Source organism: Vanellus vanellus (genome assembly GCF_965231255.1).
Source record: "Vanellus vanellus genome assembly, chromosome: 2".
NCBI classification, from domain to species: domain Eukaryota; kingdom Metazoa; phylum Chordata; class Aves; order Charadriiformes; family Charadriidae; genus Vanellus; species Vanellus vanellus.
The window spans coordinates 23,183,093-23,196,797 of NC_138906.1; the positions used below are offsets into that span (position 1 = coordinate 23,183,093).

General features: G+C 42.0%; 1 protein-coding gene across 1 annotated transcript in view; it reads right to left on the bottom strand.

Annotated features, from left to right (window-relative positions):
• Window positions 1-12,083, bottom strand: part of LOC309669024 (macrophage mannose receptor 1-like) — a gene marked incomplete at its 5' end in the record, with an annotated part of 34,063 nt that extends 21,980 nt beyond the window's left edge. Inside the window, 13 exons of the mRNA XM_082479592.1 lie at window positions 76-197; window positions 575-770; window positions 1,195-1,347; window positions 2,136-2,251; window positions 2,951-3,064; window positions 3,937-4,091; window positions 4,274-4,456; window positions 5,804-5,947; window positions 6,898-7,014; window positions 7,378-7,542; window positions 8,509-8,682; window positions 9,960-10,358; window positions 12,023-12,083. Coding sequence (XP_082335718.1) covers window positions 76-197; window positions 575-770; window positions 1,195-1,347; window positions 2,136-2,251; window positions 2,951-3,064; window positions 3,937-4,091; window positions 4,274-4,456; window positions 5,804-5,947; window positions 6,898-7,014; window positions 7,378-7,542; window positions 8,509-8,682; window positions 9,960-10,358; window positions 12,023-12,083 — 2,099 coding nt within the window. The remainder of the gene's footprint in view (window positions 1-75; window positions 198-574; window positions 771-1,194; window positions 1,348-2,135; window positions 2,252-2,950; window positions 3,065-3,936; window positions 4,092-4,273; window positions 4,457-5,803; window positions 5,948-6,897; window positions 7,015-7,377; window positions 7,543-8,508; window positions 8,683-9,959; window positions 10,359-12,022) is intronic.
• Window positions 12,084-13,705: the final 1,622 nt, after the last annotated feature.

Sequence of the window (13,705 nt, forward strand, 5' to 3'; positions counted from 1 at the left end):
AATCCTTTATGTCTTTCAGAAAGGTCATTTTTTAATCACACACACATTTAAACGATGCACTGTGCAGGCACTTACAAGCTAGCTATTAGGTTTTGTTCCTCTTCACTGTGGATACATGCCAGATCTCCTCCGATGGCTCTGCAAAAATCTCTTGCCCCAAACCACGTTTGCATTTTCTCCCTTCCTTCCTGAAAGATCTATAAAAAGTGGACAATTAAATACTCTGTTGAGTATTACAGAAATTTAGAAACAGCATTAGGGTCTTCTATCCTTCATCTGGTCTCCTGGTCTCTAATTTTATCACTTAGTATTTAATTGTGCAACCGTAAGCCTGTGGTCTTCTATCACATTTTATTATTGCAGGTTTGGTTTTCCTGTCATCTCCAAGTCCCAGTGACTCCAAATTCAGTTCAACCTACATACAGCACTTCACACCACCTGGCAATGGCTGGAGACATGTTGTTACCACAGACTCTGTATCAGGTGGGCAAGGTAAAATCCACCTTCCATGCATACACAAAACATATTCTCATTTGCAATGACAAGTGTTTACATTCAGAAGTTAAACACTTACTTTGAAGCAGAAGCTGCTCTGAGGAATGGATTGCCATCCCTCTGGGCACAATGGGAGAGGGGTCGTCGTTGGAGGAGGAGGGGGGGTCACTCCCTCCACCAGCTGCTTGCAGAGAAACATATTTGTTTCGTCACAGTTCAAAATATCCCACAATCCAGCTGAAGTTCCTGTTATCATGGCCACGCAGCCTGACTCGCTTCCTTCATGAAACATAAAATTTTTAAACCTTATTTATAAATAGCTGCATCTTCTCACAGCATAGGCTACTTCATTAAATGTAACCTGCCCTCCCTGCGTTTGGATGCCAGCAGCTCACAGTAGCTCACAAGCACTTCAACTGAATCCACGAATAAATTTTATCAAATTCTTTTCACATTTCACTATGAAACACCCATCAAAGCCATCAAACAACAGCAAATGGTACCAACGGACACATGCAGTCCCACATGGTCTACTGGAAGGAGCGACCATGATCCCTGTTCTAACCCCTTTAGCACAAACAGAAAGTTGCAACGTCATTTTTGCCACTTTATGCCAGCGGAGTTTCTAAACCACTATTTAGCTTCCAAACCCTCACTTCCCAGGTCCCCAGAGCAGAAACTCAGTGGCCCTCGTGGCACGTACCAGGCATCCCTGCGTTCCAGTGGGTGAAGGTGACCACATCCCCGTTGGCCCACCTGAATGTCCCCTGCTCCTTTGTATCTGAGAGACCAATCCAGAAATACTTTGCTGGGTTGAATCCAATTACAGAAGTCAAAAAAGCTTGTTCATATCTGTGAAGAATAAGTACCAAACTGATGTATCGCATTTTATCGTCATTTGCTCATTTCTTCAAACAGTTCATTGTAGCAAATCTGATAAAGTTAAGGTGATTTGTTAGTATGTGAGAAAAGATAATTATGGATTGAAGCAGGGGCAATGATCTTATGTTAAGAGTTCTAACTCTTACATAAATTAATTTTTATTTTATATTTTGGTAAAGTAAATCGTGTTTATAATTTAGAGCGATTCTATTCATTTGTAAGAACAGCACAAGCCAAACAACACTTGTGTTAATGCATATGTGTAATTCATTCTGTATAAATAAGTGCTACAGTGTTTTTACTGAGCTTTATGATAAGGTCTAGTTCTTTAAATCTTGTTACTCTGGGGAAAAAAATCTACTCTTATTCTAAAAAGGGTAAATTTCCAGATCTGCTTGTTGCAAAGAAAAGGCTGAAAAGCTCAAATCCAGAGGAAATAAATAATTCCTTATTTTTCTGTTTATTTTTAGTTAAATAAATTTTAAAACGATCTGTCAATTTGGTGTTGATGCAATTTTTTAATCCCTGGAGTCAATAACAGTGTAGGTGTGTAGTAGCAATGGCTTGAATGTTTGTATTGAGGACGTAAAAGCCCCTGATGTATTTTGTAGTACTTCTTCCATTCTACCATAAATTTTCCAGCAAAGGAGTGGTGTCACACGAGACACTATGAATATCCGCAAAGTAAGAAGAGATTTCTGTTTGGCCATTCCATCCTGGTCGCGCGTATGAAAAGGACAAGAATTACGCTTCCCTACCTGTCTCTCACAGTGGCCAGGTAACCTTTGTTTTCTTCACAGATTTTGTTTGCTTCCGAAAATGTTGCTGGTAACTGCCCCACGGAGTAGCAGTAAAAGCCATGCTTCATCCAGCCCTGTCAGCATCAACAGCAGAGATGCACGGAGGGGCTGTCAGAGCGCGCACCACTGTACGCTTCCAAAAGCCACGTTAATGCCACATCCCAGCTCAAAATTAATCTCAGAAACCATGAAGGGAAACGAAGAGGATAATCAGACATAGCTTTTGCAACCACAGCTGTGTGTCTTGCCCCTTCATAAAGGACACAGAGGTGGTCTTTGCAAGCAGTGAGCTGTGGTTATGTCCTGGAGCTGGCGAGCACGCTCATGGACACTTTGGGGCTCCTGCATAAAGCCCACTTTGCTTTCTCTTCATGTGAACGTAGCTGTTGTGAGAGGCTACGAACAAGTTGCAAAACAGTCAGCTCAAATATTCCTGCCTCCCAGGGCGGATTGATTGACCTGAGAAGGCTGCACGCAACCCAATAACGTCACGCAGAGAGCAGCTTTTATGGGTGAAGGGACCAGTTCTGCACTGGGAGGGAGCTGAGTGAAGCGCACGTGAAAGGCAGTGGGAAATCAGAAGTTGACCTAAATTTTGTTTAAATAAAGAAAATATTTCCCCATTAGGCTGAGATGTATCAATACATGTGAAATGAAATTTTTTTTAGGGCTCCACCAAGAACAGTCAAAATAATTGACTTCTGTGATACTCACCATCAATGACAGTGAAAGTAAGATGCAACAACCTTTCACTGCTTTTGTTTTACACTTACTTTCTGGCAGCCTGGGTAAGTAACCTCAGCTTCCCCTGATTCTTCTGCCAAAGGTTTCCTTTTACAGACGTAACCGAGTTTCGTTTCGCAAGCGCTGTCAGCCCAGGATCCACCCTGAGCACGGTAAGAAGAAACCACAAAAAGAAGTGAAATCTAGAGAAAACCCGGATCCAACAGGAATATTGACCACCCTCAGAAAGAACCCTTCTCTCTTCTCATGGCTGAGGCTTTCAACTCTCTTCCTTGCCCTGATGCTTTCTCCGCAACCCCCAAATAGAGAGCACAATAAAGACGGCGAGTGCCACATTTCCTCAGAGCTGTGAGAATGAGGGTTGCGGGTATTAAAGGTTCAGTGGCTGATGAGAGCAAGAAGGAAGCATGCTCTTCCACTCTAATGTCACCAGCATAGTATTTATTACGTTCATATAAGCAGATGACGATAGCAAGGAAATGCTGGATAAACTAAACACAAAATATGAAAACTGTATTCTTTAAGCCTTTTTTCCGTAGTATTATGACGTGTCATTTTACGCTGAATATAAAACAAGATAAAATTTTTTGTACCTAACTTTTTGCGCCTCCAGTAACACGAGCCTCCAAAGTAGCTCTAATCAACCTAGATTTTACGTGGTTTAGGGCAAACATAAGAAAGTCGCTGCTCCAAGAATGTACTATGCAGCTATGATCAGCCATGCTGAATGTGGGTGACGAGTTACTTCCGTCAGTTTCAGACAGATTTGTTGCAACTGTTGCAGACCAAGTCTCAGCCCAGTGTACTGGTTCTGGTGCTCCACCATGTACCTTCCTAGATCTGCTCCCCAGTTTCTCTGCGCACTGGGATATTCTGAATTAAACCGAGTTCTTAAAAGCCTTTAAAATCCTTGTCCCTTTTTACTTTTTTTCATTTTTTTTTTTTTCACAAATGTTTTCCTTTCTGGGGGCACAAAGGACAGAAGAAAGCATGGCAGTGGGAGAGGGATTTTTACCTCTCCCTTCATAACGACGCAGTCTGCCTTATTCCGCGTGTGGGTCGGCTCTCCGTGATGCCATTTGGTATAAGTCACAGGTGTCCCATCACTCCATTCAAAATACATTTGAACCCTGAAGTCATTTAGACCAATCCACAGCTCATCGTCTGGCTCTGGGAACACAAAGGGAATTGTGGATATGGGTATGGCTTAAGATGGAAAAATCACATCTCACACCCACTTTTTGCTGACCAAGGACTTTTTAAAAACCATTTAAGATCAAGGTTACAATGATTAAATGAATACTAACAATAGCATGATTCCAGATGAAAAAGTGACCGGCAGGAATACTCACTGTACCCAAGCTGAGACACTGCAAAGCTGTACTCCTCAATATTGTGAATACTCGCCAGCTCTCCATCTTCTTTTCTGCAGGAAGACTGGGCTTCTTTCCATATTTTGGGTGTTCTGTAAATTCTATAGCAATGACCTGCATAGGGAACCCATCCCCTAGGGCACTTAAAAGGCTTTAAGTCACCTAAAAAAAGTGATTTCAAACAATTAATGAGCAGTCCTGCTCAGTGCTTTCTTTTAATCAAAAAGAAAATTACTAGTACTGACACGAACTTTAAATATTGACACACATACAATGGAGAGAAGCAAAAGTCTGAGGATCACAAAGAATACAAAACAGATTTTTGCATCCCAGTTTTGCTGGGAGCTACTCCAAAAACTCTTTTAAAGAATGAAATAACCACTGAGTAATTTGGCATGCAAACTTGCAGGGCACAGCTCTGTGTTAAATCCCCCTCAGTGAGGCTGTGGGTACGGCCATGTTTTACAGACTTTATCTTGGTGAATTTCGGAGATTTTGTATATTTTTTCTCTGGAAACACCAGTTGCTCGGGAGCCAGTTGGAGCTCCTGCAAAGCCCAAATCACGTATCAGAGAGCCTAGACACGTTTATGTTATGCCGGACGTGTCAGAAATCCCATCCGCACAGAAATGCCACACGCTTTGTTCAGCGGCTGTTTCTTGGTGTCAATTTAGATTGGCCAACCGTCTTCTGCTGCTTTGAAGGTTCACATGGTCTGCACCTATAAAGTAAACTGAAGAGGGCAGGATGTGCACCCAACATTGGCGAGTGATCAAACACACCGCTCAATGCTCCCTGAACACAGTTTTGACCCGTGCGAACTCGCATTCCCCAAGGCAGCACCCAGGCACGGTTTGGAGGTTAGCACGGGCCAGAAACCATTCCCAGTAAGCTGTCTGGATGCAGCCAGAATGTACAAGATGCCAGCTGTGATGTGCCGTTGATCCCCCAAGCCAGAGAATAGTCATATATACTGGTATATATGTATTTGAGGGAGTTACTGCAGAGTTAGTAACACACTGGGAATTCCCAGCCGAAGTAACTGCACACCATTTCCTTCACATAGATAAAATCTAATTTGCCCCAGGTGGAAAAGGAACTCAGTTGGGAAAAGGTGCCAGCCCCAAATTCTGATTTTTTCCTTTCAGAATAGAGCAAAAAGGGTCAGAGAGAGCAGGGGGAACAGGAACTCCGGCTGACATCTTTTTGCAGAGCACATTTTTAGTGTATTTTTCTGAGCTTAGGTATTCATCAGTGTTTTGGGGCCTGGGTAACATGACTAAATACATTATCCTGCCTTCTTTAGTACCCTGGGATCTATTCAAAATGATGAACAACATCTAGACATCATCTTTAAAATGAGCCAGAAAATTAAAGTCTTCCCAGTGTTTGACTCACCTCAACAAGTGTAACCCTTTTGTTTTGACAATATACTGTCATTTCATGTATGACAACCTCCCAGTGCTTCTTACGCACTGCAAAAATAGCCTTATTTTAAGACCAGCTTACCTGAGACAATAGTGGAGGAATCTGAAGTGGAGTTTCTCTTTTGGCAGATATATCCCAGTTTCCGATCACACATCTGGTTTTCCCATTTGCCGTTCCTACCTTGGAAGGTCCCACATATTTTTCCGGATTCCTCAGAGGGATTTCCTTTAGGAAAGAGGCACAACAGACAGAGAATCCCCCTGTTAACATTAAAAATGTTCACCTCATCACAGGAGAAAAAGCACAAATCTTTTGCAGCTGCAAAGCTACGGGTGTATTATTCTTTAGAGTGATAATTCCCAAGAGAGGAGACGAGGGAGCACTGCTGGGATGGCCAAGAGGGCCAACATCTCAAACATGAGACTTGCTCTTCTCCCAAGCACTGTTTAAGAAGAAATCCAGTGTGTTTGAAGTGCTGCAGCATACAGAAAAAAAACCAAAACCTTTATACAAATGAAGCTTTTTTATCAAATCCTTGTGGGGTGGTAGCATTGCAAACAACTCAACATCCTTTACTGTTAAACATTGGACATGAAAGGCATGTTTAATTCCACAGGAGTGCTCACCCTTTGGGTTTCCCTGTAGTCACAGCAGCGAGCATGAAAATACATAATATGGCAACATTCAAGACAGTGACTTAAATCCCAAGAAAAGAGTGGAAATTTACTAAGATAATGTACATCAGATAAACTTCATAAGCAGTGACTGAGAAGAACAATTGAAAATATTTTTTATGCAATCTTTCTCTTCAGTTTTTTTTCTCTTTTCTTTACATTCTCTTTATATAATTTTTCATGATTTTGTTTTTTCCCGAATTTGTTTGAATAATATGCCTGATGAGAAAATTGTGGAAGGAAAAAAAAAGTAGAATGAGCTGTGGATATTTGTTTTTAACTGTTTTCTTAGGTGAGCTATCTGCTTTTCCTGGGAAATTCAGAATTAATGGCGATCCATCTCTGATGTGACGCCTCTTACTGTAATATCCTACTTTTACCATAATCCCCTGTAATCTGTGAAAATTCTGTGAAACCAAAGGAATAAGTGAACAGGAATTTGGGGCAAGGAAGAGAATTCTGGCTCAGACACTTATCATCATTTCAGAAAAGTTCAGTTACCTGGAGCCCAGTTTAAGTATCTGAAAGGACTGCCCCCAATCCACTGCCAGCCACTGTCAAGTGCACTGAAAAGACCAGTCCAGAGCCTTGCATTGAGACCCAGGTCACTGGTGAGCCCTAAATGGCCAAAAGAAACCAACAGTCAAGTTATTAAATGTCTCTGATTTTGTACGTTAATCAATAAAACTTGAAACAAAATTTTAAAGCATGGAAAAACAAAAAGTGTCATAGCAGATTTTTTGAATTTATATTATATTATATTATATTATATTATATTATATTATATTATATTATATTATATTTATTATATTTTTCCACTACTTTAATACTCTTTTTTTTGTGAGAAAGTGACAAGATTTTTTTACAAATGTCACTAAGACCTACTTTCACATGGTAAATATAAGAACCCATGTTAAAGGTCTTGGATGAGCTACATTTTAACCGTATTCATTAATTTGTTTGTTGATTTTTTTACTTTACCTAATAAATACATTTCTTCATGAAGGTCTGTGATACTTAATAATTCTGCGTTCTGCTGCTGGCAGCTTTTTCTTGCTTGGTGCCATGTCAAAAGTGACTCTGAGTTTATCTGATAGTGGGTTTCTGTCACAGGATTTGTTTTCCACAGGTCACTGTGGATCGTGTCTGTAAAACATGATAACAGCAACTTGACAAGATAATCATACTTGCTAATGCAGAAAATAAAATCTTCATTGCAGACTAAAACTGTGTAACTGTATGATTTACTAAGTTTTCACACATAGTTTTTCCCACATATATACTTGGTCCATTCAATATTAATAATACATTAATAACATAAGGAATTATTTCTCCTTACACATGTAATTTTTCTACATTCACCCTGTTCTTTTTTATTTATACAACTCATCTACTTCTCTCACAGTTCAAGCCACGTTAACCCACTCTGATATATTCTACCTGTACATACACATTTCCCTGTTCCCTATACAGAAAATCGTGGTCTCCACATTGATTTCTTATCTTGGGACCCCTCTTATGCTCTCCCAGACCTCCCAACATGACAGAAACCATTGTTTCCAATCAGATATGAAGCAGGGGTGAAGGGGTAGGGTATTTGTGCTGGGGTTACCGGAAAGCTGTGTTGGGTGATTCGTGGGTGTAAGGAACACCAAAGGCAAGCGAAGGTCACTGTTTATGTCCTGCACCCTTCCATTCACTCCAGCTCTCCTGTTCTCTGCTCCATCCTATGATACGTCACTGTCTCCTCCTTCCCTATATCTCACCTTCCTCATCCATTGCACTTCTTTCTGCCTTTCAGTTGCCCTGACTTTCTTCTCACCGAGTCATAGGGGTTTTATATTCTTTCTGCCATCAATCCCAGTCACCACCCTCACAATACTCCCTGTGTGTACCAGTCTCAGGGGCACCATAGAACTCTCCTCATCTCAGCTGGAAGAACAGTGAGAGTGAAGAGCAGATAGCTCATTTTGTCATTGCATAGCCCACCCTTGAACCAGGCTAGCCAGAATCCAGTCCAATCCTACTTCCACATCCCAAGGACACTTTGACCATGACAGTGGATGAAACCTTTGCTTAATGCCTTTCCTGAAGTCTTTATAAATAAATTACCTTTTAGTGGACAATTTCCAAAAAATTGGTCTTTATCAAAATCTGAAGAAGTCGCACACCAGAAAGAACCTGTGTTGTCGCTCCGAGGGATGCACTCAGCGTACCATTTACCCTTAAACTTAAAAGGGAACACGCAAGGTGCACCAAAGGCATTTCCTCCCAGTGTGTAGATATCTACAGAGAGACACATAGAGCAATAGTAGACAGTTAGCATCAGATGTTCACCACAGTGTCTGCTCAGAGGCAGCCCTCTACGGACACAGCTGAGTTGCGCAAGAGCTCAACACATCAATGCTTCATTACTACAAAGCCTTCCAGGGCTGTTGAGCCAGTTAGCCCTGACTATGGCAAGATATTCAGTATTAAGACTCTCAAACAACCCTTATTTGGCCCTTAGACTAATTTCTGTCTAATTTTTTTCTTTTCGTTGCTATCTGGACTACCGTGTCAGAGGTGCTTGTGACTCAGCTTCTCCCATTGCACACATACTGCTGTCCTCGGATGATTTCCCCCCCCCCCCCATATGGTTGAAGAGACTTGGAAAGGAGATATGAGAATAATTGATTACTCTTCATAAGAGGAAGTTTTATCTTAAATTTGCAAGTCACTCCGCTGGGAAGTGACGTTCCCATCTCTGTGCAGTCTAATCTGCTGCTGTCTGAACAAAATTATGACAAGCATCAATCATTCCAGCTGGAACTGGTGCGGGGCACAGAAAAATTTCATCCCTTGTTATTTAACTTCCCAACCTACCAGTGGGATGCCCACTCTACATATCCCGAGAGGGATAATAATGCATGGAAAAGGAGATCTGACTCTACAGCGATCCTTTGTCAGGGTGTTAGGCCTTATTGCCTCCTAAAGCTTTAAGCACTGTTTTCCCTTTAGTTTTTTTTCCAACTTTTTCTTCTTGCTGAGCCTGGAAAACACCGGGCAAGCACTATTAAAAGTGGATTACATCTATGTTAACTAGAAATTAACTTTTAGAGATGCTACATGGTCAAAATGGTTGGACTTGATGATCTTAAAGGTCCCTTCCAACCTCACTAATTCTATGATTCTATGACTTGTTCAGTTAATCCCATTTCAAACCAAGTAACAACAACAATATATATTTAAATTGCCACTTTACAAGTTGATCAGACAGACTTTTGAACAGTCATAGATTTCCTCCCACTGTTGCTGAACAAACGGAATTCCCATTCTCCCTTATGACTACGTCATAGGCCTTTGCCATTTTATTCTTTCTTTTGGCAGAATTGCATTTCCCAGGTTACGCAGATATGTATATAGTCATATTTGCCTTGCTTTTCTATTCCCTATTCGTAGTCAGCTCCGCTACTGAGGCCACTGTAAGAAAAGGGTTGCCGCACGACAAGCAGGCGGTGGAATGCTTTGTAAATAGGGGCAGTCAGGTTACCTAGAAATAGAGATTAATTTTCAGTACTCACCCTCATAGCGCCGGGAGCACACGCTGTCTGCAGTTCTGTGGATTTTCCACCTGCTCCCTTTGCCTGGTGATTTGGACAACCTGATTTTCTTCCCCTTCCCTTTGCCGTAGTTGAAAAATAAATCCTTGCCGTGGGTTGCAAGCGTCTCATTTCTACATTCCCACCACTGGAGCTCATTCGTCCTGTTACAGGATTCCAACGTGACGGCAGCCTCCTCGTCCTTGGTGAACACTCCCAGGCACAGCTTGAGGGCCATGCTCAGCAGCTGCGTGGCAGAGACCCACCTAAACTTTTGAAACTCGTTGTGCTCATCACAAGCAGTAGTTATGACTGAGCTAGAGTTTTGAGCTTGGGCGCAGAGCTTGCTGTCTTCATTATAAATTGAAAATATCCCGCTATCTATAAAATACAACGAGAATGCGAACATCTGAGGAGAGGTTTCATAGGAGATAAGTCTGTTACTTGCTATTTGACAGTCTGCTACAACAAAAAAATTGAATCTATAAAGTATACAGAGAAAGAAATCAAGGGAAGTTCATCATGAGTATGAAGGATATTTATGAAAATGTTCTTAAGATGGAAGTAACACAGAAGCTGAAAATATAGCTCTTTCAAGAGAAATTGCTCTTCTTCACATCCCTCCTTAAAGCACACTGTTCTCAAAATGCCATTCGAAAATGACCTCTATTAAATTTCATGAGCTCTACAAAGTTGCACCACCACACAGTAGATTAAACAGGCTTTAATTTTGCAAGTGGAAAGGGCTTTTTGCTTCAGAGCTATTAAAAATATTTTACATACTCAAAATTCAACCATTTTTATATGGTTCAGAATGACATTGTAGTCTTCAGCTCATCAAGCACGTGGGATATTTTTCATTCTTGGCTAATTATTTTGGAAATTTTTGTCAACTGTGCAAAAAGTCATTTCTTCGCAGAGTTCAGCTTGTGAGTTTCTCAGGAGGGAAGCCACAACTTGCAACATCATCACTTCAGTTCTGAGCACAGCTAAGCTAACTAAATATCCTAAGTGCCATTAATAGCTACGCTTGTAGTTAGAAACGTAACACACTGCACAATAGGGTCGTGTTTCTTAAGACCGACTTCAAAAAAGAGGCACAACTTCAATCTGCTCCAAAGCTTGACCATTTTTGCAGCTCGCCTTGCATCCCTTAACTCCCCTCTAAGTGACCACAACATCATCCAACTCTCTCTGCTGTCCCGTTGAGCTTTACTACCCCCCAAGGTTTCTTGCCAGGGGTGGAATAGTGAAATGGGGCTTCGTAGCCCCCCACCCCTCAGCGCTGCCAGGGAGTGGTTGAACGGCCTCCGTGATGTTTCCCTGAAAGGCTGCAGACCTGAACAAGCCAGACGGCGTTTCCCCTGGCACAGCTCTCCTGCTGCAGCAGTTCAGAAAGGTTAGCAGAGGATGGGTTAGACCCAGCTTGGTCTTGCCCGAAAACATGAACATAAGAAATTCTCATGTAGTGAATTCAAGCAATAGCACCGGGCTCCCACAGTTGTCTGGCTGGGAGCTTCCTAGGGGAAAGGGCTGCAGACACAGCATCGTGTCTTTTCCTTCTCAGCTGTAGGAGGGTCTGAAATCTAACGGACAGAAGCTTTTAAGGTCCTTCTTAAAGCCGTCAGTTTAGAAAAAGGATTCCAATATGCAACACTGTGCAAGAAACCCAAAGCACCCATCTGCCATCGGTTCTATGCATGCTGAGAGGATGCTGCCCTGTTCATAGGAGCTGCTCTGACCTCCAATGGAGTCATTTCAGATCAGCTTTTGCCCACATTCAGCCAGCTGGTTTTTCAAGAATCAGCACTCCCCAGGTTATGCCCACATCTGTTGGCATATTTCTCACTCATACCCCACTTTGAAAACGGGGTTAAGGAAACAGAATGCCCGTACAGATACCACCAAATTTAAGAGTTGAATAAAACTGTCTCATATTACATGCTGTGCCTAGATTCTAAACTCACCCTCCACCGAGGAGGACATCAGGAAAGCATGAGAAAGAACTTGCAAACCTCCGTACTCAGCAGAGGACAAAGACTTACCAGACATTTGAAGAGATGTGCTCAAGGGAAAGAGAAAAATCAGGAGCAGGCAGACAGCCATGGCCAAATGCCTTGCTCCCTTCTCGCTTCACCTCAAAGAGATGCTGAAGACCAAACCTGTGCCTTGCAAGAAAACTCTTCTGCACTGAACGAGATTGACAAATCCTTCTCAGTTTTTAAGATCTGACAGATACAGGGAAGTTCTGAGCTGCAAATAAGGAACTGCATCATGTCACATGAGTAATTTTAAAATTATACATTAATGAATAAACTTTGTTTTCTGAGCTAGTTTCTCTACTATGTAAAAGTTTTCTCTTCCATGGAAATACAAGATCCAGGAGGTAACATTTTAGTGAGGATTTTTGGAAACATACCTTACAATTCAGGATCATTATTTTTATGAAGAAGGTGACACGAATCTCTCTTTACCAGAAACAAAGGAAAAAGGTAAAAAAGAGAAAGATTTGTCTGTATCAATGAATGATGAAAAAAGCCAGAGTGCAACGCAGTACTATGAAAAATTGGCTGGGACGGCAGAAAATCATAGAATTATAGAATGATTTAGGTTGGAAGGGACCTTGAAGATCATCTAGTTCTGACCCCCCTGCCATGGCCAGGGACACCTTCCACTAGACCAGGTTGCCCAAGGCCACATCCAGCCTGGCCTTGAACCTTCCAGGGAACCTTCTCTGGGCAATTTGTTCCAGTGCCTCACCACCCTTAGAGTGAAAAATTTCTTCCTGATATCTATTCTAAATCTACCCTCTTCCAGATTGAAGCCATTCCCCTTCGTTCCATCACTACATGCCCCTGTAAATAGTCCCTCTACAGCTTTCTTGTAGGCGCCCTTCAGATACTGGAAGGCTGCTATAAGGTCTTCCTGGAACCTTCTCTTCTCCAGGCTGAACAACCTCAACTCTCTCAGCCTGTCTTCACAGGAGAGGTGCTCCAGTGCTCTGATTATCTTCATGGCCCTCCTCTGGACCCACTCCAACAGGTCCATGGCATTCTTATGTTGAGGGCTTCAGAGCTGGACAAAATATTCCAGGTGGGGTCTCACCAGAGTGGAGTACAGGAGCAAAATCACCTCCCTTAACCTGCTGGTCACACTTCTTTTGGTGCAGCCCAGGATACAGTTGGCCTTCTGGGCTGTGAGCACACATTGTTGGCTCATGTTGAGTTTCTCAACCAACACCCCCAAGTCCTTCTCCTCAGGGCTGCTCTGTAAATCAAGTAACTATGACACTGGAACCAAAAAGAACCAGAATTTTCTATCTCTGCAGTTCCACAGAAAAGAGAAAAGCTGTAGAAAACAGGACCTGTGTTCTTCAGGAGGCATCTGTCTCTTCTTTTGCTCCATTCCTGACTATAGGAAGGGTGCAGGAGCAATTTACCCAATCTGACAGCAACAGCTGAAGAAATTCTGAAAAGTAATCACACAATTCTCAGAAGAATATAATTTGTAACTGGAAAGTGGTGGATTTTCAGTTATTGCTGGAGAGAAAAACTAAACAAATAAGGAGTAATGACACATTTTTCATCCCGCTGGTCTGTGAAAGTTTGTACCCCCTGAAGTGCACATTTCTGACAAAATACTGATGTTTACTTTGAAAAAGCTCTTTCCTTCATGATAGGTGAAAGAATTAGAAACATGTAGAGGGTGGGGAAGAGAAAGGGCCCTCC